The sequence below is a fragment of the Neomonachus schauinslandi genome, chromosome X (assembly GCF_002201575.2).
Source record: "Neomonachus schauinslandi chromosome X, ASM220157v2, whole genome shotgun sequence".
Lineage (NCBI taxonomy): Eukaryota > Metazoa > Chordata > Mammalia > Carnivora > Phocidae > Neomonachus > Neomonachus schauinslandi.
In genome coordinates, this window is record NC_058419.1 from 46,613,040 (window position 1) to 46,637,134 (window position 24,095).

At 40.4% G+C, this 24,095-nt stretch overlaps 1 protein-coding gene across 2 annotated transcripts; it reads right to left on the bottom strand.

Annotated features, from left to right (window-relative positions):
* Nucleotides 1-996: 996 nt before the first annotated feature.
* On the bottom strand, nt 997-23,821 carry CSTF2 (cleavage stimulation factor subunit 2). Of its 2 annotated transcripts, XM_044911648.1 has the most exons (15): nt 23,688-23,821; nt 22,517-22,595; nt 22,013-22,182; nt 21,165-21,301; nt 20,570-20,689; nt 20,318-20,455; nt 18,912-19,035; nt 13,782-13,844; nt 11,353-11,412; nt 10,566-10,707; nt 9,599-9,774; nt 8,711-9,018; nt 5,132-5,242; nt 4,071-4,196; nt 997-1,395 (listed from the first exon to the last, which is right to left on the bottom strand). In XM_044911648.1, the coding sequence occupies exons 1-14, from the start codon at nt 23,743-23,745 to the stop codon at nt 4,074-4,076; spliced, it is 1,809 nt and encodes a 602-aa protein (XP_044767583.1). In that variant the 5' UTR covers nt 23,746-23,821; the 3' UTR covers nt 997-1,395; nt 4,071-4,073. The 2 variants fall into 2 exon arrangements, with proteins under 2 accessions (XP_044767583.1, XP_021535195.1); XM_021679520.2 differs by lacking the exon at nt 11,353-11,412 and having other exon boundaries at nt 23,688-23,753.
* Between the last annotated feature and the right edge of the window lie 274 nt (nt 23,822-24,095).

Consider the following 24,095-nt stretch of genomic DNA (forward strand, 5'->3'; position numbering starts at 1 on the left):
TGTCGTAGTAAACGTTTATATATCAGAATAGAAAATCCCTCAATTTCAATGTCTCTCATAAAGTTGATTATCATTGCATTCTTTTGCTTGACATGTAAGCAATATGCTATTACATTCTCTAAGCCTATGGCAGGCTTTTAATTCACTTGACCATAATCCTCACCCAGAGGGTAGGATTCTGAGAATATAAATAGGTTCAAAGAATAGTTCCAGTGGAACTTTACTAATTATTAAGGCATCTCTTAACCTCTTGAGGTTGGCCTGATGGGAGAGAAATCATTTTCCTCCTTAATGCCACTATGAGAGAGAGAATACTAGGTAGGAGGAGCCATAGGTCAGAGCGAGTGGCACTAATTACTGTCACATCCATCTGTAAGGAAGCAGGCAGGGGCAGGCCTAATGGGCAATCTGACTGCTTGTGATCTACATTTGGTCCTCTTAAAATAAATGAGAAGAATGTAAAAGTTTTAGGGTTTTCTATGTTTTAATTTCCCAAAATAAATTTGGTTATGGGGGAAGGCTATAAGTTAGTGATTATCTAGAAGGCAGAATGAAATGTATTTTGTTCCTTTGATTTCTATTTAGTTTTTACTTCATCTTGAACATGTGAAAAGTTAGTGGCTTCTTTAACTTTTAAGGTTGACTACCAAGACTGAAGAGTTTTAGAACAGACAGGTAAATGTTAACAGTCTCCTGTGTTGCTGACACACTTGAACCAGTGCCAATATAACATTTTTGTCTTAGCTCTGAAATATGCATGTGAATAAACCTGCTATTGATAAAAAAAAGTGCATTTTGATCATTAGATTTTCCTAAACTAAATACACTGCTCTGCTAGGCTCTTTGCTTTGTTGGCCTTCTGACCATTTAATAGCTCTAAGCAGGGGCTATTTTCTCCCAGTAAACTCAGAAGTTCTAGCAAGTTCTCAAAGGGCAAATCTTATTATTCCTGCTGGAAGCAAACAAAGCAAAAACTAAGTTCCAGAAAACATTGCTTCTGAGAAATTCTCAAATATCACCAAGAAGAATAAGTGGTTAACTTAAAGGAAAAACAGAACTATGGCAATATAACATTAAAGTACAATACTGCGGTAAGGGTTGAAAACACATCTAAGGTTTCACCCTTGGTGTTCAGCCTTTTAAAAGCAAAAAGGTCGTGTATATCAATTTGCAGTATACTAAAATTGTGTTCAAAGTTTATTTCAAGTCACAGAAAATATACAAACTAAGACAACAGAATGAACTGATTTTGTTCTGAGAGAAGGTGATGGGAATCCTCCACCTGGCACCAATTTGAGTCATTCAAGGGTTAGGATGCAGAAGTCATCTTTTTGCAACATTTCAACAAAGTTATGGAATTAATTTCCCGATTTGTTGCCAGGTATTTTTGAAAACCTGTAAGGAAAAGTTGGGAGAAAGCCATTAGAAATGGAGACAAAGTTCTCTTTCCCAAACATCAGGAGAAAAAATTTCAAAGCGGGGGAGGGAGGCTATGCAAAAGAGCAAATCACCAGGGAGAGATTCCTAAGGGGTCTGCCTCCAGGATCCCCAAAGTAATCACCTCTTATAGCAGGGTTTCTCAACCTTAGCATTACTGACATTTGGAGACAGAGAACTCTTTGTTATGCGGGGGGGGCGGGGGGGAGATATCCTATGATTATAGGATGTTTAGAAGCATCTCTGGTCTCTACCCACTGAATGCCAGTAGTATACCATATCCCGAAAGTTGTGACAATGAAAAATGTCTCCAGACATCTCCAAATGTCCTACAGGGAGCAAAACTGCCTCTGGTTGAAAACCACTGATCTACCAGTAATAGTAGAGAGACCTGTCACAAGTGATAGCAGAAATGGATCACAACCAGCAAGGTACCGGATGGACAGAGAGCCAACATTTTGGCCACAGTATGCACGGGTAACAGCAAATACACATTAAAACCTTGCCCACGTAAAACTGTATAGAACTACATGCACACAGCACATCTCACTCACATGAATGTAGGTTTAAAAAATGGTGAAAACTGAATGTAGGTTTAAAAAATGGTAAAAATGGAATAAGGTCTGTAGTCTAGCTAACTGTAATGTACCAATGTCAGTTTCTTGGTTTTGTACTACAAACCAAAAAAGTATTGCACAACAGCTTCTCAAGATGTTATCACTGGGGGAAGTTGGGGGAAGGGTACAAGAGGCTCTTTGTACTATTGTTCCAACCTTCTGTGAATTTATAATTATTTCAAAATAAAATGTAAAACAAGCAAAAACCTTTGCCCTGTGGTGTATGTGCAAGGCTTTGAAATATCTTATAAGCTAGAATACGTAATGAAAGAACTTCCAGAAACATTTCTGTCTCCACTATCTAAAAAGAGTAATTTCCCCATATTGTAGGGAATACCTTCTCTGACATAAATAAATTAGAAAAAGTAAAAGAGGAGAACAGTTTTTAATCTATTCCTCTGAATATAATAGTCTATACTTTTACTAAAAAAAAATGGCCTTGGGCATCTGGACTAAAAAGGTAAAGTAGTGGTCATACCAAAAGTCTGGCTAGCTATCCATCTATGATAGCTTCTCATTATAGTTCAGTTATTTAAAGTCTAAATACAGGGATGCCTGGGTGGCTCAGTCAGTTAAGCATCTGCCTTCGGCTCAGGTCATGCTCCCAGGGTCCTGGGATCGAGCCCCACTTCGGGCTCCCTGCTCAGCGGGGAGCCTGATTCTCCCTCTTCCTCTGCCTGCAGCTCCACCTGCTCGTGCTCTCCCCGCCCCCCGTCAAATAAATAAATAAAATTATTAAGAAAACAAAGTCTAAATACAGATATGAAGCATATTTCCAGTTTAGATGTTTTAGTAACTTTGCAAATATGGATTAAAACAATATATTTGGTAAAGACTGCTAAGTACTGTAAATGAGTTCACTATTATATGATAATATATGAATGGGATTATAATACAGATGGAGTAACAAGTAGAAATTCAAAATGTGATATTCCAGCTGACATTGGGACAATGTGAATTTTAAACTGTTTTTAGAAAACAGAATTATTGGGGTGCTTGGCTGGCTCAGTTGGTAGAGCATACGACTCTTGATCTCAGCATTGTAAGTCTGAGTCCCAAGTTGGGTACAGAGATTATTTAAAACTAAAAGAATCTTTAAAGAAAAAAGAAAACAATTATTTATTTTTTTTAAAGATTATTTATTTATTTATTTGACAGCGAGAATTGAGAGCGTGTGCACAAGCAGGAGGAGAAGCAGGCTCCCCACTGAGCAAGTAGCCCGACGCGGGGCTCGATCCCAGGACCCTGAGATCAAGATCTGAGCTGAAGGCAGATGCTTAACTGACTGAGCCACCCAGGCTCCCCAAGAAAACAATTATTTATGAAATACAAGATATTGGGCAAAATGGTTTTTAAAAGAAATGCCAATACATGGAATCAGATGGCTCCATGATTATGATCCGTTTTATCTGACAGATATGGAAGAAAAAGAAAGGGCAGCAGTGTACAGCAACCTCTAAAACGTAAAGGGACTGATGGTGATGGTGGACGGTCACTACCCTGAAATATGTGCTCTAACAGTTTAACATCAAAATAGTTAATATTAAATAAATACTGGAAACCAAAATATTTATACATTTTATTGAAATGCTTTGTATTTTCTCCATTTTGATGGGACAGCTGGAGTAAAATAACACAACTGATCCTGGAAGGATACACAACAAACTACACTTAGAGGTTGTCTGGGGAAGGAGGTTAAGGAAGCAGAGCTTCTTACCCCGACTTTTCTCCATTTCGGTATTTGATTCATTTTGTAAAAGTGATCACGTTACTTTTGCCATTAGGAAAGAAAGGTTAAAAAAGATTACAACCAACTCAACAACTGAACAGATACCCTGTTGCCTTTCCCTACCCTGACAGAGGCTGACCTAATGAAGGGTGAAGAGTCTAGCCACGAGGAGTGTGGGCCTCGGATAGTCTTTAGATCAGGAGAATGTTGTTGGTTAAGGCTGAAAGTATCTAATACCCCAAATGCACAAGGAGTTTGTTCGACTTAGGCAGGTTAAGTCTGCTCACCTTTCAAGGTGCTCCAGTGGATTTCTGTATTTGTTCCTTTAAGATCAGGATACTCTGCCTCTGCTCAGGAGGCAGCATGGCGATCTGGTCTGCAGTCAGCTGAAGAACCTGCATGATCAAAGCAGCCTGTGAAGAGAAAAGAAAGGGAATGAGTTTTAATGATGGCAGCTAAAAAACCACCACCAGCTTCTGTCCAAAAAGGAAGGATACCTCACACATAGAATAGTGCAGGCAAAAAAACCCCACCCCAAACCAAATCAAACCGAAAACGGCTGGTGAGAAAAGGCACAATGAAAAGCTCAAGTACAATCATACCTAAGATTAGGAGACTCAAATCAAACAGACACCTGCATGAACCCAAAGTTCTTGCAGACTAACATGCTATCTGTGGACCTTGGGAAGTCTTCAGTTTGTAATCCTGTTTTAAAGACTTTTTATTTTATTTCTTTAATTGAGAGAAAGAGACAGAGCGTGAGCATGCACAAGAGCATGAGTGGGGGGAGGGGGGCAGAGGGAGAAACAGACTCTTCACTGAGCAGGGAGCCCGAAGCTGATGTGGGGCTCAATCCCAGCAGGACCCTGAGATCATGACCTGAGCCGAAGGCAGACGCTTAACCACTTAATCGACTGAGCCACCCAGGCGCCCCTTTAATCCCCTTTTAAAAGTCTCTCTTTTTCACAAGTTTTAGTCTTTCCATCAGACGTGAGCTCCCCATGATGGTCAAATATAGAAACATATATACTCATGGGGAATCTGCTATTGTTTTTAGGGATAAAGCAGAAAGGGGAGGGGAAGAAAAGGGACTTAGAGCTTCAGGTCAATCAGCACAAAAAACTGTTATTGGCCGATGAGTCTGAAATGTAAGATAAGCTGCCATTTACATACATCTATTTAAGAATTTTAAGACCAGGCCCACAGATATTCAGATAACAAGATCATAAAAACTTGTAAGAGTAAATATCACTTCCAAATGAACTCTAAAGACCCAGGACCTCCACATCGTAACTGAAAAGAGGAATCCAAAAGATGTATGCCTCTGGAGACGGACAGTATTGCTTACCTTCTCATGATCCTGTGGGGTAACTTGGTTCTGGCCAGGACTAAAGCCCCCAGGCTGACCTCCACCCTGAATGCTCGCTCCTTGCATGCCTGTTCCCTGCATGACTGGGACCTATGTGCACAAAGAGAGAGGAGGAGGAGAGTTTTCAGAACTTCTCATATAGTATTCAGAATCCAGTAACAGCAATGTGAAAGATATGATCTCATTATGGATATGAGTAAAAAAAAAAGCAAATTAATGACTCTGAAGATCATTTTCTACTGTTAGCAATGGCAGGAGGCAAGGTTTAGCAAGAGATTAACTAGCGAGTTAGACACATTTGCTTACAGCAGCTCTAGCATCATCAACAAATATCACACAGTACCATCAAATCAAGCAAAATCCAGCTGCATAAGCACAGAGAAAACTGAGAACATCCTAGAAACTAGTGCTCAGTGGAAACAGAAATGAAAGCCAGCAGATTCTAGAGATAATGTATGCTGGTCCACTGGGGAAGCTTCATTCACAGAGATACCGCCTACCTCTAGTTCAATAAGACATAGGCAGTTCGCCCCAAAGGGCCCTATCCCACAAGTAAGGCAGAGACGATCATTATGGCAGAGGCAGAAAGGAGATGGGAAGGCCTCTGGGAAAAAGACTGCTATTAGCCCAACATTTGCTTTTTATAACTTTCCAGAGAGAATATGCAGCAGATGCTTTCTGCTAGATACAGACCAAGAAATGACTCAAGTTAAAAGAACAAAATGCAGTTATATCATACTTATTTAAGATCTTCAGTGAGTTCGATCTTTGGGAAGACCACCAGAACCCAAAGAAAAGGCCTCAGAGCACCAAGAATAACTGTTAAAGGTCCCTATGTTGTTATGTTCACACTCAGGCATTCACCCAGAGTTTAGGTACTCTTATGAAACACAAACTGTGAACAAACTTAGTTACCTGCTTCCCCAGTAGATCAGAAGCAGCAAAGCACAAAACAAAATGTGGATACACTGTTAGGAGCAGATACCATGACAGCAATGTGAAGAGCCAGGCGACAGCCTGATGGTGAAGGAGACCAGAAACCAAACAGGAGGTAACTGTACTTTCTATTATAGCACATACAATAACAGGCACATTCAATGATGACCTTGAGTAATCAAAAATGGTTAAAATCATTTTTCACTATCTTGTTTAAGAAGGGAAGGAAGCATAATACACTTCATTATCACTTTCTGTTCTTTATCAATACTGAATCCAGAGACCGGTCTGAACCTTAAAGTTACGTTACAGATCTGAAACATCTAGGAGAACGTTTTGGAAGCTTCACAGTTAATACTAATTTGAGGTATTATTATCATGAGCTAACCATTCAATAATGGCCATTTATAAAGTTTCCAGGAGTGCCAACATGTTCTAGGCAGACAAGTCACAATATAGGTGACCACACATCCAAGGTCTGCCTAAGTCCCAGTTTATGCTTTTGCCCCAGAGTAACTATTTAACAGCACTCTCACTCCAAACATGTCCCTGTTTGGATAAGTCATATAATCACCCTAGTAATAATAAGCCTTTTAACTAACAAATTTCCAACTAGGTGAACTGGAGTTAATTTTAAAATCTGATTTAAAATTATGAATTAGGGATATACTGTAAAGTTAAAAAAAAAAACAAAGCACAGAACAGTGAAAGAAAGGAAATACAGATGCATTTCTTCCTAATATCTTCTTCTTTTTTAGAAAGATACATCCAAAATTGAATAAAAGCAATGATCTATAGGGGATGGGGGTCACAGGGGAGACGGATACAGGGGAGGAAGCAAGGGTCTATCTCTCTTATATATGAGTAAACATATTAATTTAAACAATATAAAAAAAGTTTGAAGATAAAATTTTTTTTTTTTCCACTCAGATCCAATAGGCTTTATACAATCTACTAATGAAAACTATATAAACCTAATATTACAGAGTAATGAGTTCAAGCACTAGCAGAGACAAAACAGCAACACATTATCCAGAATGGTCTTCCAAACATTCTTTTCTTTTTTTTTTTTTTTTTAAAGATTTTATTTATTTATTTGACAGAGAGAGAGATAGCTAGAGCAGGAACACAAGCAGGGGGAGTGGGAGAGGGAGAGGCAGGCTTCCTGCTGAGCAGGGAGCCCGATGTGGGACTCAATCCCAGGACCCCAGGATCATGACCTGAGCCGAAGGCAGACGCTTAACGACTGAGCCACCCAGGCGCCCTCCAAACATTATTTTCAATGTCTTTCTCCACAAAACTACTGACAGAATTATATAATGACATCATGTAATTACTTGTTGTCAGTCTCCCCAGCTAGAATGCAAGCTCCACGGGAGCAGGGACTTTGTTTTGTTCACACTGCTATATCCTCAGTACCTAGAGCTCTCTCTGGTACACAGTAGGTGCTCAATAAATATCTGCTGAATGACTGAATAAATGAATAAAAACCATTTCTATTATAAGGCTACTGATCCTAGAGGGCAGAATAAACATCAAGGCCCACAGACACATTTTTAAAAAGCACAATTTGAAAAAAGGAGAACAGTTTTCTTTTACACGTGCCAGAAAACAACATATTCGTATTTCCTATTAAAGAGGGGGAGGTAGACACACACATACACAATACATGATGTGCAGATAACAGGATTGAGTGGTACACTGAAAAAAACAGGGGGTTCTACTCCTTGCTCTGTCACTTTTTAGCTGTGTGAATTTGGATAAGCCACCTGAATTCTTGGATCTCAGTTTCCAAACCTATAAAATGAGAGAATTGGATGACTGACATGTTCCATTCTAGTGACACTCTCCCTCCCTCTCTCTCTCTGTCTCACACACACATACACACACAGGGGAGCAAGACACATAAACATATGGAAGAGGGAAGAGAGAAGAAGTACATAGAGGAAGGAGGGGTAAGAGGGAGACGAAGGTGCTAGCACATACAAATTCAGGGAACAGACACACATACCATCTCCCCACAACCAATTGTGTGTGGAGAAGGAGGAGATGACAACACATAGACGATCAGAGATCGCCAAATACACTTAGCTAGAGAGAGCCAAATAAGGAGAAAGAAGAGATAAGAATTCAGTTCCATAGGTTTTAAGGTGAACGTTAGTAAAACCTGCCTTTCATATTCCACTGTTCACTTAGGCTACGTGATGAAAGTAAACTAAAATAGGTTTCGGCAAACCTAAGATTATCAAAATGACTGCTAATAGCTCTTCACATGCTCTAATGCAGTTCTTACAGTTGTACGTTAGAATCGCTTGGGGGAAGTTTTTCAAATTATCCATGCCTAGATTCTAGTGATACACACTCTGTCTCCTAAATCTGCAGGGGCTCTGCTCTGAATGGAAGAACTCCTTAAACTGTGGGACAAGGTTGCTACAATCCTGGTGGCCAGAAAATAACCACCTTAAGGGACAAAGAAACTAGAAGAAGGGAGTTTTCTAATCTTCCTGTTCTAACAAGCTGAGAAATAGCCCAAATCAGAAAGCAGTCATAGTCAGGCTCAACGGTCAATTCCGGAATAGATCACGATTTCATGTAGAAGCAAGACGTGAGTATCGCACATACCTGTCTGGATCCCTGGGGGCCAACTGCGCCCATGTTAATTGGACTGGGACCCTGGATTCCACTAGGCATAGGGCCTCTAGGGCCAGGAACCGGGCCCCTTGTATCCATACTTCTGGCCTCTATCCCTCTGACTTCCATTGCACGGGCCTCCATCGCACGGGCCTCCATCGCGCGGGCCTCCATCGCGCGGGCCTCCATCGCACGGGCTTCCATCGCACGGGCCTCCAATCCTCTGGCATCTAATCCTCTAGCCTCCATGGCTCGTGCCTCCATCCCCCGTGCATCTATGCCTCGGGGATCTCTTCCGCCTGTAAAGTAAGTTGTAAGAAAACCATTGTGTAGCTACTCATCTTTACTGCAAAAAGAAACAATAATCAAAGAAAGAAATCTATTCCTCCAGTCACGTCTCCCCCCAACTACAGGGGACCCTTGAACAAGGCGAGGATTGGAGCACTCCCCCAAAACTTAACTACTAGTAGCCTACTGCTGACTGGAAGCCTTACCAAAAACATAAAACAGTTGATGACACCTGTTTTGTATGCTATGTGTATTGTTCTGCATTCTTACAATAAAGTAAGCTAGAGAAAAGAGAATGTTATTAAGAAAATCGTTAAGAAAGAGAAAATACACTTACAGTACTGCACTATATTTATATAAAAAAAAATCTATGTGTAAGTGGACCTGTGCAGTTCAAACGTGTTATTCAACAGTCAACTGTACACGAGACCGTTTTCTCCTTCCCAGTTTTACAGGTCTGCAGATAAATCTTAAATATGTTTGCCAATCCCACTGCCCCAGCCTTCTTTATCCCAGATTAGAACCTAAGACAGTTGGGTTTATTATCAGCCCACAACTACCAGTCGGCCTTGTGACGTGGTCTCCCCTTACCTCTGCCATCCAAGGGTGGACCCCTCTGATCTAGCATGGGTCCTCTTGGCTCCGCCATTAGAGGTCTGGGCTCAGCTAATGGCCCTCCCCTCAACTCATGTGGGGGTGGGCCACGGCTGTCATGGCCCGGGACATGGTGCATGGGTGGACCCTGATGAGGTGGTCCCAGGTAACCTCTAGAGATGGAGAAAAATGTTACATTTTAAAACAGAACAAAACAACAAAGAAAAGAGTCAACCAGAAGGATCAGTTAAGTAAAAAAATCAAAGAACTGATGCAAACATCAGTCTATAAATGCTAAGAGAATAAACACCAAACAGGTCCAAAAAGAAAAAAAAAAGCTATGGAGATATAAACGCACGTATTCTAGAATTTCATATTTGCTTGGGGCACTCATAATTAAGGAGGAGGTAATGGATATCCATTGTATAGAACGAGTATGTAGTACAGTGCTTAAGAACGTGGATTATTCTATAGGTTCAAATCTAGGCTTTATCCCTTATTAGCTGTGTGATCTTGGGCACATTTACTTAACTTCTCTATGCCTCGGTTTCTTCATCTGTAAAATAGGACTGTATTAGTACCAATCTCACAGGGCTGTTGTGTGGATTTAATGAGATGATCTAAGTAAAGTACTCACAGCAGAGTCAGAGGCATAATCCCCATTCATATCAATCATCATCATCTTATCATTATTGCTAATACCGAGAAGCAACAGAAGTTTTTCCCGTTTGGGTATGTGCTAGAATTTCCAATTTCTAAAGACTCGGGTAGCCATGGTTCATTCAAAATGACATACTCAACAGATACAGTTCTGTCCAAGGAGAAGTGCATCCTTAGTCTCGGACAGCGGCCATGAATATTTATTTATCTGCTGAAGTAGGCAAACAGGTACAGAACGACAGTGTTCTCAGACCAAGGGAAAGTTCGGATCCCCGCAGTCTTTTCCTTCTATGTTAGCGCTTACCTAGGCTCTACCTCTCCAGTTACAGAAAGTAAAGTGCCTCCACGCGGGTCATTTGGAGCGTCTCCCAGTAGACCTCGAGGAGTTGGGACGGTGGCAGGCAAGGGCCCACGCTGCATAGCGGCTCTGGGGTCCTGCATCGGCACTGACAGGGAAACAAACAGGGAGTTACTGTTGTGAAGGACACAGAAGGAAACAAGAAATGACTCTATATACCACTGACAACATAATTCAGACACCTGAGAGCGGGTGAAACCTCACCACGGCAGACTCCTCTTGCAGCTCAAGAACAGAAGCAGGGTGTAGGCAGCATCTGTGCCATGTCAGAGGTATGGATGGAATTATATAAAGAGCAAAGTGGGGAGTAACCTGCCAAGGACTAGCACTGCAACCTGAAGAAACTTAGGCTCCTGGTTTTCCTTATAATCAATCTTAGTTCAAGGACCAGAGTCACAAAAGAGAGGTAGGGTCTTGGCATATGTGAACACTGCCATGGCTCTGCAAGAACCTGCTGTCTCCTTACAGACTGCTATTCCATCCAAGCCTCCTGACACCAGTAGGGAGGGAGTACAGCCTCGGACAGATGCCCATATCATCCATGTTCTCTGCCCTGTGTGAAGAGGTCAATCTTAGGCTTGTGGCCCCAACAGGAAAAAATGTAAAAACAAAAGCCCAAAACACTACCCTTTTGGGTTCCGAACGTGAGGATGACTGCCAAGCAGCCCTTGTCCTCTCAACGTCCCACCCTGAACACCACAAGCAAAAGGAAACCCGCAGATACAATGGGTACCTTGAACTCGCTCAATTGATGCAGGCCCGGCGGGTCCCACGGGCGAGTGTTGTAGGGTTCCTAGGTGAGCAGTAAGTTCAAAAGGAGAAAGAGCAGACACTTAAAATAGCTTGCACGCGTGCGCACGCACGCACGCACACACACACACAGAATCATACACATACAGACGGTGGAGATTTACACATGTAAATTAAAAAGCCAAGAGTTCAGGAGCCTGCCCCAGGCTACAAAATCTTCCTATAAGTAGCTTCTTTGGGATCTGAAACTCTTCTGCTGTAATGAGATTGCCTCCTAAGGTGAAACCGGTGGGCCCCTGATTTTATTCAGCCACTCTCCATTTTCACCTCTGCTACTACGAGTCCACCTAAATCTCCTTATACCATTACAAGAAAAGAAACAAAACATAAAAAGTATGGTTCTAAACCTCTAGTTAGGCAAAGAACATAAACATAGTTTCATAAGCAAAACATGAAAGAGATTGTACTGAATCTGGAAGGCAAGATTTTTCTGAAGAGGCCCATAACAGAAGTGGACCGTACGATTTTTTGCCATATTTTAAAGCACAAAAATCTCTGTGGGAAATGCAGCGAATGACCTTTAGACAAAGAAAGAGAATATCACTCCTCAAAAAATACTCCGCTGCTACGAGTCCCCGGTGATAACCAAACACCATGACAACAGCAGACAAAGACTAATGAGATGACAAGGGCACCAACACTACACAGAGGTGGCAGAAGGCAAGAAGTGTCTTCTTAAACTAACCTCACTGTCTCCTTTTATCATTACAAAGGTGCATAAGAAGTATGGCTTCCAGGAAAAGAAAGAAAACTGGGTACAAGTGGAAAGATTCTTGCTTCCTCTGCTGGGTACTGAACAAAAACTATAAAAGAAACTCATCTCACTTTATCTCTTCGAGAAGACACACCTCATATACCTTCAGAACTCAAGTCATTTCCCTTTGCTAACTTTTGACCCAGAGAAATGAAGAGAACTATAGCGGGAAAAAAGAGGTCTTGCGGAAATATATATTAAACGGCTGAAGTTTGACTGATTGATGGCTTGGGAAGAAGAAAAATATGACTGGAACCCCAATGCCTTCTCCCTAGTGCAGAAATACTGTGGGTGCACACACCATCTACTGAGAGTGGTCAAGGGCGTGGGGGCACAACAGCACAAAAGCACAGGCTGCTTAGATGAGGCATTTGGTCAAGAGCTTGTCCCACTGTCAACCATCTGACCAGATGATCCGTTCTGTCACTTCAGCAACCAACCCTAATGGACAAACCGTAGACGAGGAATATAGTACACAGGCTCCACCTTAATATTTTGCTTTTAAAAAATGGGTTTCACTTATAGGCCATATGCTAAGAAGAAGTAACTTAAGTTTCTCTGTGCTGCCCAAAGCAGTTCTTTCTCATCAGGATGACAACATGAATAAGAATGGAAGACACTGAAGAGTGTTTCTGGAAGTTAATAGAGGCGGTGTGGATTTTCAGAAAGAGGAAGATTTTAGTCAGAGACTTCAGAATCTTGCTCTGCCACTTACTAGCTGGAAGAGATGAGTGCCCCAAGTCCTGTCCACGTTACTCAGCAGTATTTACTTACCATGTGCCCTTGAATAAGTAACTTAAAACTCTGAGCTTCCATTTCTTTATCTGAATACTGAGGTGCTGCCCCCTAACTCACACAATTGTCTATGAAAATTAAAGTGCCTGGCCTATAGTATGCCCTCAGTTCTACTGTTAGTTGCTTCTGTTTTCTCACTCTCTCTCCTCCTAACGTTGTTTTCAACCAAACCACTGCATTTTCTGTTTCTTCAAACTCCAGCAACAGAGGGAAATAATCTGGAGATTCTGGAGTGGCTCTTGCTGTGGTATCCAGTGTTACTGCCACAGTACAACATACTCTTACCAAGTAGGCTTCACAGACCTCTGATCCCCTCCCAGTTTTCTCTGTGGCTTAGATTTAGGCTTCTACATGTTACATGCTCATTATTAAAGCTCCTTACTCAGTCAACAGATATCCACAAGGGTGAGAGAGAACATGTCAGCAGTGTCATTAGGCTATTATGAAAAGGTGATATAAATTAAATAGAAACAAAGGATCCATCTGCTTTGATTCTTGTAGAGCTGGGCTCTGAGTCACTAGATGGAAAGTCTAGACTAGCGCTGTCCCCAACAGAATATTGTGCAATGAGGGAAATATTCTATATCTGCCATATCCAGTATGTGGTGCCATAACCACATGTGGCCGTCGAACACTTGGAATGTGGCTAGTGTGATGAGAAATTGAATTTTAAGTTCTACCTAATTTCAATTAATTTAATATTCAAATAACCAGTGGTTAGTGGCTGCCATATTAAGACAGTGCAGATAAATACAACATTTCTGAGTCCAGTCCACATTAATCAGATATTAACATTTATTTACCTTGTCCCCGTTCAATGGACACTGGTCCACTTCCTGGCATTCCAACCTGGGCTTGCATTCCTCCTAGAAGATAAAGGGAAGGAAAGAAAAACACAAATTAGGACCGTGTAGAAAAAAATTAGGACAGTGGCTGAATTAACAAATTCCCTTCTTGTGCCTCCCAGGCAGAAAACTACAAAGAAAGATCATAACTATCACTAAACAATGCAGTTATACAGAAGATAAAGTTTGCTAGTAAACTCTAGGCTTCAGTGACAGAAAAATGAGTTAAATGAGAATACTTAATCTCACTGGTTACTAAAACCTTGGCAGAAGTTCTGTGATATAGGAGAATGATGGCACTTGCCCACAAAACTCCTCTCAGAGGAGGCAATACTGTTCCCAGGGTATTTTGTAAATTTGTGGATTTTAGTTGTGAAAAGATTTATGGGGCATGGCTGGCATTTAATGAGAAGCCAACAGGGATACTAGATGCCTTGCAATGTCTGAGATAGTCCTCCAAAATCCAGAATTATCTTGTTTTGCAAAATTTTCAAATGTCTTGGTGAACGTTAACACAAATGAAAATCTGTTTACAGTCATCTGAACTTAGAACCTAAGTCTGCCATATTTGTAAACAAAAAAGCTCTTTGCCCTATTTACAGCTGTAAACATATATATTGAATTTTCCAGAAATACAATTACTGAGTCAATTCCAGGTACTGCATTTTTTGTTAAGAACTTTACCAAAAGTTTTCACCATTTGAGAAAATCACAACACTAATGTCAACAGTCCCTCTGGTATTTGAGTTGCCAAAACATCATACCTGTATTTGTCTGCATCTGTAGCTTTTACACTGATGGGATAGGTGCAAGCATCTGACTGCTACCTTTTGGTTTCTTGTGTAGTTGTGCCTGAACACGTGCATATCAAAAATATTCTTTACTATAGGTTAATTTCCTTTTAACTTCTTTATATTATAGTTAGGGTATTATATTTTTTTGGGAACTCATGTTCAGTAGGTTACATCTGTGCATTTCATTCCAGGATAGTAAAAAGTCACTACAAAATAAAAAGAGGCCACAGGGTCTAATAGGGTTGAGAACCACTGCTCTACCCTAACCAGTTGGGATAGGAGGACTGCTATACAAAGAAAAATTATGTACCACAAGTCCTTGTCTCGTCCTTTCTACGTAGCAATAATTCTCTTTTCCTCAAAGGAAATTTATATGCTGTAAGTAGGGAGAAAAGACAAGCTGAACTGTTTGCAGTTCATTAATACTTAACTAAAAGATCAAGTACACATCATATTCTTTCTTTTTTTAAGATTTTATTTGTTTCAGAGAGAGTGAGCGTGCACGAATGGTGGGGAGGGGCAGAGGGAGAGACAGAGAGAGGCAGACTCCCTGCTGAGCAGGGAGCCCCATGCAGGGCTCATGGGGCTCAATCCCAGGACCCTGAAATCATGACCTGAGCTGAAGGCACACGCTAAACCAACTGAGCCACCCAGGCGCCCCCACATCATATTCTCTTATTCCATTTAATAAGCCAGGCACCAAAGAGCCATGGATTAAGAACCCGTGCTAGCCCCACCCCTACTACTAAGTAACTGATTTTGAACAAGTGATTTGATAAAGTTAACATTTGCCCATGCTTACTCATCTGTAAAGTGAATGAGTTGGTCTAAACCAGTGGTTCTCAGAATGTGCTGCTCAGACCAGAAGTGTCAGTATCACCAAAGAATTGTTAGAACTGCAAATTCCAGGGCCCTACCTCGGGCTTGCTGAATTAGAAAATCTGGCGGTGGGGACCAGCATCTGCGCTTTAATAAGCTAATCAGGTGATTCTACTGTACATTAGAGTTTGAGAACCACAGGTCTACATAATTTCAAAGGTCTCTTCTAACCACAAACCACTCTCTGATTTATTCAGACCATTCACTAAAACAATACAAAGATTTAGAATCTGAGGAAAGCAGTGGCAGAAGGACTTATGGGCATAATTTCTCATATTATACACTATCACATGATGGCACTTTTATTTGTATGGGGCTAGCTTCCCAGAAGTGGAATTGGTGGGTCAAAGTGTACATGAATTTTAAATGTGAGACTACTTTCTTAAAAGGCTGAAACACGGGGCACCTGGGTGGCTCAGTCTGCCTTCGGCTCAGGTCATGATCCCGGGGTCCTGGGATCGAGTCCCACATCGGGCTCCTTGCTCAGCACAGAGCCTGCCTCTCCCTCTGCCTGCCACTCCCTCTGCTTGTGCTCTCTCTCTCTCTTTCTCTCTGACAAATAAATAAAATCTTAAAAAAAAAATTAAAAAAAAAAAAAAGGCTGAAACACTTCACATTTCTACTGGCAATTTATGATCCCACTTTCCCCACCAATAGTGTCATCTCTCTTTGAGACTTTGGTTCGTCTGATGGGTTTAAGTAAAGTGAAATACTGTAATTTAATTTGCAATCCCATGACTACAAATGCATTTGTTTTTGTTGCCATTTGGATTTGCTCTTCTATTAAGTGCCTACTCATTTTCTTTGCCTCCTTTTCTACTAGGTTGTTTCCCCTTCTCACCAACTGTCAATGGAGCTTTGCACAGGGTATTTCAAAAATCTGAGTGATGTTTTAATAACTTCAGAAATAGAAATGCTACAAACTCACAAAAAATACCACTTGAAAATTCAGTAATTTAAGTTCCTTTCCCATTTACTTTCAACTTCTGTATTTATTAATTTCCTCTTTTTGGTCTCTTGTTTCTTTTTTTTTTTTTTAAAGATTTTTGTTTATTTATTTGAGAGAGAGAGAGAGAAACAGCATGAGAGGGGATAGGGTCAGAGGGAGAAGCAGGCTCCCCGCCGAGCCGGGAGCCCGATGTGGGACTTGATCCCAGGACTCCGGGATCATGACCTGAGCCGAAGGCACTCGCTTAACCAACTGAGCCACCCAGGCGCCCGATCTCTTGTTTCTTTAAAAAATTATTTTCTTAATTCTTTAAAACTAGTAGAGATCCTTTATTCCTTAATAACACAGGCATTTGAAGATATTCATTTTAAGTACTGCCTTCACTATTTCCCATACTTTTTTGTATAAGATACACTTTTTGTTGTCTTTTGGGTAATTTATAAATCTTTTTATTTTCTCTTTAATTCAAGGATTACCTAGTGTATGTTCCTTATTTTTCCAAGTAAAGGTTATTTTCAGTAACTTATTACTGTAAATTTTATTACAATAAAATTAGTTCTAATTTTATTGGCTTATATTAAGAAAATGTGGCCTGCAAAATCTCTACTTTTTAAACTTGTTTTTATTTTATGGCCAAGTATGTGTTTTTTGTTTTTTTTTTTAACTGTTCCATGGTCATTTGGGGGCGAAAGTGTATTCTTCAGTCAAAAGACATAAATCTCCCATAATAAATCGTGCTTATTGGTTCCACTACTTTATTCCTCAATATCTTTACTTGTCTATTAGTACAAAGGTACTCGAAGTGTGGTCCACAGACAACGCTGATCCACACACTGTATGTTAACAATTCAGGACAAGTACAGAAATGGAGAGCAGACACTTAGAAACTTTTACAGCAATTTGACACTCCTGTCACATTCAAGTGCATGATCAGGGCACTTCTGTCACTGAACAGGATACAGACAACTTTGGGTGTTTTTCAGCTCATGTTATGAGCTGCCTATGTCATGGGTTGCATACTTGTCATGTGTAGTAGGGCCACATTTCAACTTGTGATATTTTAAGGTAAGTTAGGCACCCATGACTCAAAAATGTATAAAATACAGAATCCGTTTCTTTCACTGAAAGATATTTACTCTATAGATAAATGAAAATCATGAGTTTGCTGAAATTTCTTTTAAAATCCCTTCCTCTAGGGGCGACTGGGTGGCTCAGTTGTCAAGCATCTGCCGTCAGCTCAGGCCATGATCCCAGGGTCCTGGGATCGAGCCCCACATCGGGCTCCCTGCTTGGTGGGAAGCCTGTTTCTCCCTCTCCCACTCCCTCTGCTTGTGTTCCTGCTCTCATTATCTCTCTGTCAAATAAATAAATAAAATCTTTAAAAAAAAAAAAAATAAAATCCCTTCCTCTATTCCTTGTCAACTTGCTCTGTAGACCAGTTTCTCTACAAAACAGAACAATTTAGATTCAATTATGCTCTATGAGTAGTGTTGTAGTCAATCTAACCCAGATTAGATAAATTAACAAGAGGCAAATATGTTGCATAAAAAACTTTAAATATGGATATATATCATGTGTTCATATAGGAGTTTCATATAGGGAACCACTATTTCACTCATAACTTTTTTAGTTATGATTGTTGAATGATAAAAGCTACAAGCATAATAGCAATAGTCAGTAGTAATTTCTATATACACACTTTCAATCAAAATATACAGTTTTTTTTAATTTTATTTATTTATTTGAGAGAGAGAATGAGATAGAGCATGAGAGGGTCAGAGGGAGAAGAAGACTCCCTGCTGAGCAGGGAGCCCAATGCGGGACTCGATCCCAGGACTCCAGGATCATGACCTGAGCCGAAGGCAGTCGCTTAACCAACTGAGCCACCCAGGTGCCCCAAAATATACAGTTTTAAAAATTCTTTTTTCCTTTTGTTGTTTGGTCTGATTATATTTAGTGAAATGCAATTTCGTATCTGTTAAATATAATAATAACAAATGTGACTCTGTATTTTGTGTCTGTTTTTTTTTTTTTTAATGTGCCTTTTAACCTAATCTAAGTCTCTGGCTTTTAGTGGGAAAATTCAGTCCATTCACATTTAGCAGAATAACGACTGTATGAGATTTTATTCCTTCCTCTTTACTCTATGTTTATTATTACTTACTTCCACAATGTTGTTTTCTTTTCCCTCTATTTGCTGGCTTTGTTGGCTAGTTTCCATTCATTCCATTTCCCCTTTGTTAATTTGGAAGTGTTACCATACTTTTCCATTTTGTGGTCCTTTTCCCTGCTCTCTGTATATAAGAGATCAACTATTTCCTCCACCTAGGATATATGCTTCCTAGCTGTGTATTAATTTTATATAAAGATCTCATTACCACATAATAATTTGGCGACATTAGAACATTTGCTACAACAAAACTTTAGCAAAATACCAAAATGGTGAAGACTGTAACTGAAACATACCTCCAGGAGCTAAGGAACCAGGACCAGGTCCTGTTACAGCTGCTGGTATCTGCCCTGGAGCTGGAACTCCAGCCTGCATAGAAGCTTGCATCAGAGGAGGTGCACCATTGACATGCATTCCACCCTAACCAAAAGAAAAAACAGAGTATGTATATGCCTCTGGACAATACACATGATGAGCCTGGTTATATAGAACACAATTAAGATGGACCATATTCTAAAAGCAGAGACTGACAAGTCTGATCTGTGTTGTGAGGCCATACGTGGCACCTATGGTTGACTTCAAGTTCTTTACCTCTCCTAATCTGAATGGTAAAAAATGGTAGATTACTGTTCTTTCTGTTTATGTTTACCTTATTTTGAGGTCGAACACTTTTCTTATGAAAAATTCCAGATATATAAATTGCATAGAAAATAAAATAAATATACAGTTTAGGAAATAAATATATATATTTGAAATCTGCCTTATGGTCTTCCCCAATTGCATCCTGTGTCCCCTTCTTAAGACAAGCACGTAAGAATTTTTACAGATGTTTTGAAATTGTATGTAAATCATTATGTACTAGACATATTTGCAACTCATTCAACATGGTTTTGGGATATGTGCAAACACATACATCCCATATTTTGGGAAGGCTTCCACAGTCACTTATTTTCACTTTTGTAACTTTTGAGTTATCTGTGTTAATACCATGTATCCTAGTTCATCTTTACTACTACATGGAATTAGGTTTTTGAAAGTCATTCATGGTGACCTGTGCAATTTATTTAACTGTTATAGAGTATTTCACTGGATAAATATACAACATTTTCCCCATTCTTCCACTGATTTACATTTAGGATGTTTCGATGTTTCACTATTATAATGTGGCAATAAACATTCTTGAACATGACTAAGAACTCTTAATCAGCCTGTTGTCCGTCATGTGTGTGGCAAACAGTTTTTCCCAATTTGTCATTTGTCTTTGCAGTTTCTTTTTCTCTATACAGAAGATTTTCAGTTTTCAAATGTACTGATTTCTTATGGCTTCAGTTTTGTGTCATTCTTGGCAAGCAAGCTTTACTTTTTACCACTGGTAAAGAGATAGTAAGAGTGCCAACCTCATTCAATTAGAGTCTAAGTACTAAATGAGATAATGGATGTAGAATAACAAAGTGCCAACCATAGTACCACACATGCACATAAATATCAAATTAGCCTATATAAAAGGACACACAGGAAGGATCTCTTTGTTTCACAAACTTGGCACAGATGCCATGTACTCTGCAAACTGAAAATTGCTTTTATGTCCGGGAATTGAAATTATCATCTTCAGCTCCTGACTGTTCTTCTCTCAGTATTATCTTCTTAACATGAAAATGGCATTCAAAACACGTAAAAGAAACGTCAGGAGATAAAGCCCTACCAAAGACTGGGCCTGAGGGGCCTGAGGATTCTGCTGGTTCATTGACACAGTGGATCCTGAGCCAGGCCCAGCACTGTGGACTGGCTGAGGGTTGCCTGCAATCAGCGTTGGGATATTTGTCTGGCGATGCAGAATTTTCTAAAAAACGAAAAGACAAATCTATGAGCTATCTGTTTAACAAAGCAATCAGGCAGTTCCTACCCCACTCAAGGTTTACCGTGGCGTTTCCATAAAAGAATAAGAAGCACTCACCAGGGCAATCTCTGGATCCACAATTCTCATCACTACCTGTGCTTGTAGCAAAGCATAAGCCAGCTGAGGGTTCTGAAGCAACATGTTCCGTGCTTCCTGGGGACTATTCTGGACACAGAGCTGAGAAGATAAATAGATTCATCATCAGGTTCAATACTTAGTACTTAGAAATTAATAGCGATTTAGAGCCATTCCCATCTGAGAAATATAATATTCAAGAAGCTTTTTAAGCTATCATCGGTTTTGGCATAGCACACAAAATTTTGGTCATGTCAGGCAAGAGAAGGAAGAGGCATTTCAAATACCATAATACCACCATTTAGGAGAAAAGCCACATTTGAATATCTACATCTGATATCTATGGGTCACAAAAAGCCAGATTGTATAGTTGTGTCTGTGTACAAAAAATGGAAAGCTCTTTGTACGAAATGTAAAATATGCTGTGCACATATGGCATATCGAAGGTGCAAGAAGTGGTGGTCAACAGGCACACCTTATATTTGAGCTCAGGGAATTATTTCCATTCACTTGATCAATTAGCTCCTCGAAAATTTGATGTGATTTGATTTGTTCTTAACCTAATGCCTCCTCCCACCTTCATTTGTTTCATCAGCTCAAACATCTGCTCTGGTGGAAGACTGGCAACTGCTTTGCTAATGGACTCAGGGGCATCCTCAGGACTGATGGTCTCTCCATAAGGTGACTCAATGACAGGGGCACCAGTGCCAAGGCCTGATCGGGAAGAAAGTACAAAAAGTTAAGGAGGCAAAATTATGAGCTAAATCATTTCAAGTATTTACTTTCCAGGGCTGCTTCCTTTCCAGGACCCGTTGTAACTTTAAATTCTCTGGAACTGAGAAGTAAGTGATTTGCAAGTCCTTATTTCTGCAGAGGAAAGTGACAAGAGTGTATTTTCTGCTCTCAGAAGAAAGCTGGGACTAGGATCACATAGGTGGACAATGTTAACCTGAATTAGGGATGAGGCATATCGATTTCCTCTGACAAGTCATTTCAGAAGAGAAATAATAGATAAAGATGCTAATTTTTAAAAGCAAAAGAATAGAAAAAGATGCTAATTTCAAAATGGAATCCCTGATCTGTTGCCTCGTGAAAGAAGCCAGAATGCCTTAGTAATCCCACCAATTACAGATCTGACAAACCGTTACAGCAGTGGTAAACTAATGACATAGTGCAACTAATGACTTGGTGAGCCTGAATTCATCTTCAACTGTCAACCAACTCCTTCACAACTGAAGGACTTCTAAAGTCAACTTTACCTTGTTTCTCAAAGATATACACTTCCCTAACGCAGGCGCCTAAAGTGGGTCAAGAAGCTACGAGGCTAACCATTTCAGCGAGTGCTAAAATATATCACAAATGGAAAAATCTTCATTGTTACATCTTTACTAATTCATGTTGTGTACAAATCAGGTTCATACTCACTCTTCAGTTCTTCTTTGTTCTTTTCACTGGCAGCATTGTCCACTCGGAGTGCTCTCCCGCTGAACTCACGCCCATTCAGGTTTCGCATGGCACTAAGTGCTGTCTCCTGGTCTTGGTATTCACAGAAGCCATAACCCTTTGGTTTTCCTGTCTCCCTATCATATACCAACCTGGAAGAGCAGAACCAAGTATCAGGCACAAATGTTACACACATATAGTGTTCCTGCTAACATGGCTATGTTCTAATTTGGTCCACTGTAAGACAAATAACGTTATAACTGACTGCTTCACTGAAATATTTTTTTAAACATTTTTAAATGAAAAAAAAAGTATCTTTTAGTAAAAATAAATGTCAGTTGTATGGTATGTGAATTATACCTGAATAAAGCTGTTACAAATAGAAGGATGCATGTGAAAAGTCACCAGTAAAAACCTTGCTATTATTACTAAGGGCCACATTTGTGATTTTAAAGAAAACGCCAAGTAGTCAAAGGAGAATCTCACCTGAAACTAACAACAGGTCCAACCTCAGAAAAGATGTCCTTTAATTGCTCTTCGGTAGCCTCATATGGAATGTTCCCCACTATGAAAGAAAATAGACAATATATTAAAACTCTTGAGTTTGTAACCTATTTCCCTTGTGAGAAAGTAAACAGAATCAGAACTTACATCATTGAAAATGTAACAACTACCTCAAAATAGTGTTCCTACAATCCCAGTTCCATGGTATTTCAGACATTTCAATCTTGTCTGCTGACTTTAATTACAAAACAAATAAACCACTAAGACTAAAATATAAAAGGTATAGGCACTTTTAAAAGTTCTCAGACTTATCTGACAAGTGTTATGATTTTCCTTAACTTCGGTGAAAATAAATACCTTCGCACTGGTATTTACCTGAAGATCTGCAAGTCTTATCGATAACTACTAAAAATACCAATGTATTTGGTATTTTAAAAACTGGCACATTATGTCCGTATTTCCACACATACACACACACTCAAGAATAACCATGAATGTAGTGGAGGATGTTTAAAAATTATTCTAATCTGTTTTGTTATGTTCTTTCCAAAAGGTGCTTTAAAATCACCACACGTACTTAAAAGAAACCTATTTCATCTGAAAAGATTACTCAGAATAGACCTGATCCTCTTTAAAATTTCTTCGACGAGATCTTAATCATTCGTTCATTCATTCATTTACAATCCACTTTAAGACTCCAGGTGGCCGCTACCAGTATCGAACTAAAATGTTACGGTAAAAAGCAGAGGATGAAAGTCCTTTTGAGAGGGCGGGAAGTGGACATATAGTTCTATATACTCAGCATATAATCTGTATTCTGGGATAGGGAGTGGGAAGTAGTACGGGACAGTTGCCATGCGCCCTCGATTCCAAACAATAATTGAAGCTCATAAAAGGAGAAACGCATAGAAGCTGAACGCTAGTTTAACTTCCTCAGCCACATCATGGAAAGGCTTTGAGACCTCAGGGGAAGAGAGCATCACTTTGCCCGCGAGTCCACTAGATTGGCCGCCCCAAAGGATAGGCAGGTAGAGCTGCAAGCCCGACCCATCACCAGCTCCTGCAACAATTCAAGAGGTGCAGGGGGCATTCCTTGCTGCTCCCTGTCTCTTTCTGTCCCTCCCGGATGCTTGGCTCCACGAATTCGTCTCACCGAACACCGAACGCAGAGAACGATCCACCGCAGGGTCTCTCACAGTCAAACCCGCCATCGCTCTCTTCCGGCAGCTTCCGGTGCGCCAGAGCACACTTCCGTACGGCGCGTGAGCTCTGCGCTAAACACGCTTCTGCACGGCGCGTAAGCCGGAAGCACCTGGGCGGGGCGTACACATGGCCCCTCCCCTGGCGTCATTACGTCATCAGCCGGCGCACGCTCTGTCCCCAAGAGCTAACCACTCCGGGCTGGGCTGCGGCCGGAAGAGAACTCCGTTCCGACCTAGAGTAGGGCGGCGCCAGACTAACTTGCAGGATTTTAGTCTGTAGAATCCCTTATTATTCATTTTTTCTTAGACCAACACGAGGAATCATCGATCACAATAAAGATGGCGGCAGCCGCTTTACC

Excerpts from the sequence above, each read along its gene's own strand:
- CSTF2 (XM_044911648.1), bottom strand. The coding sequence starts at position 23,745 with ATGGCGGGTTTGACTGTGAGAGACCCTGCGGTGGATCGTTCTCTGCGT. Across the intron at positions 19,036-20,317 it reads CCCCTCAGGCCCAGTCTTTG|GGTGGAATGCATGTCAATGG; the intron begins GTAGGGCTTTAT and ends TCTTTTGGTTAG. Across the intron at positions 11,413-13,781 it reads GTCCATTGAACGGGGACAAG|GAACCCTACAACACTCGCCC; the intron begins GTAAATAAATGT and ends CTGCTCACCTAG.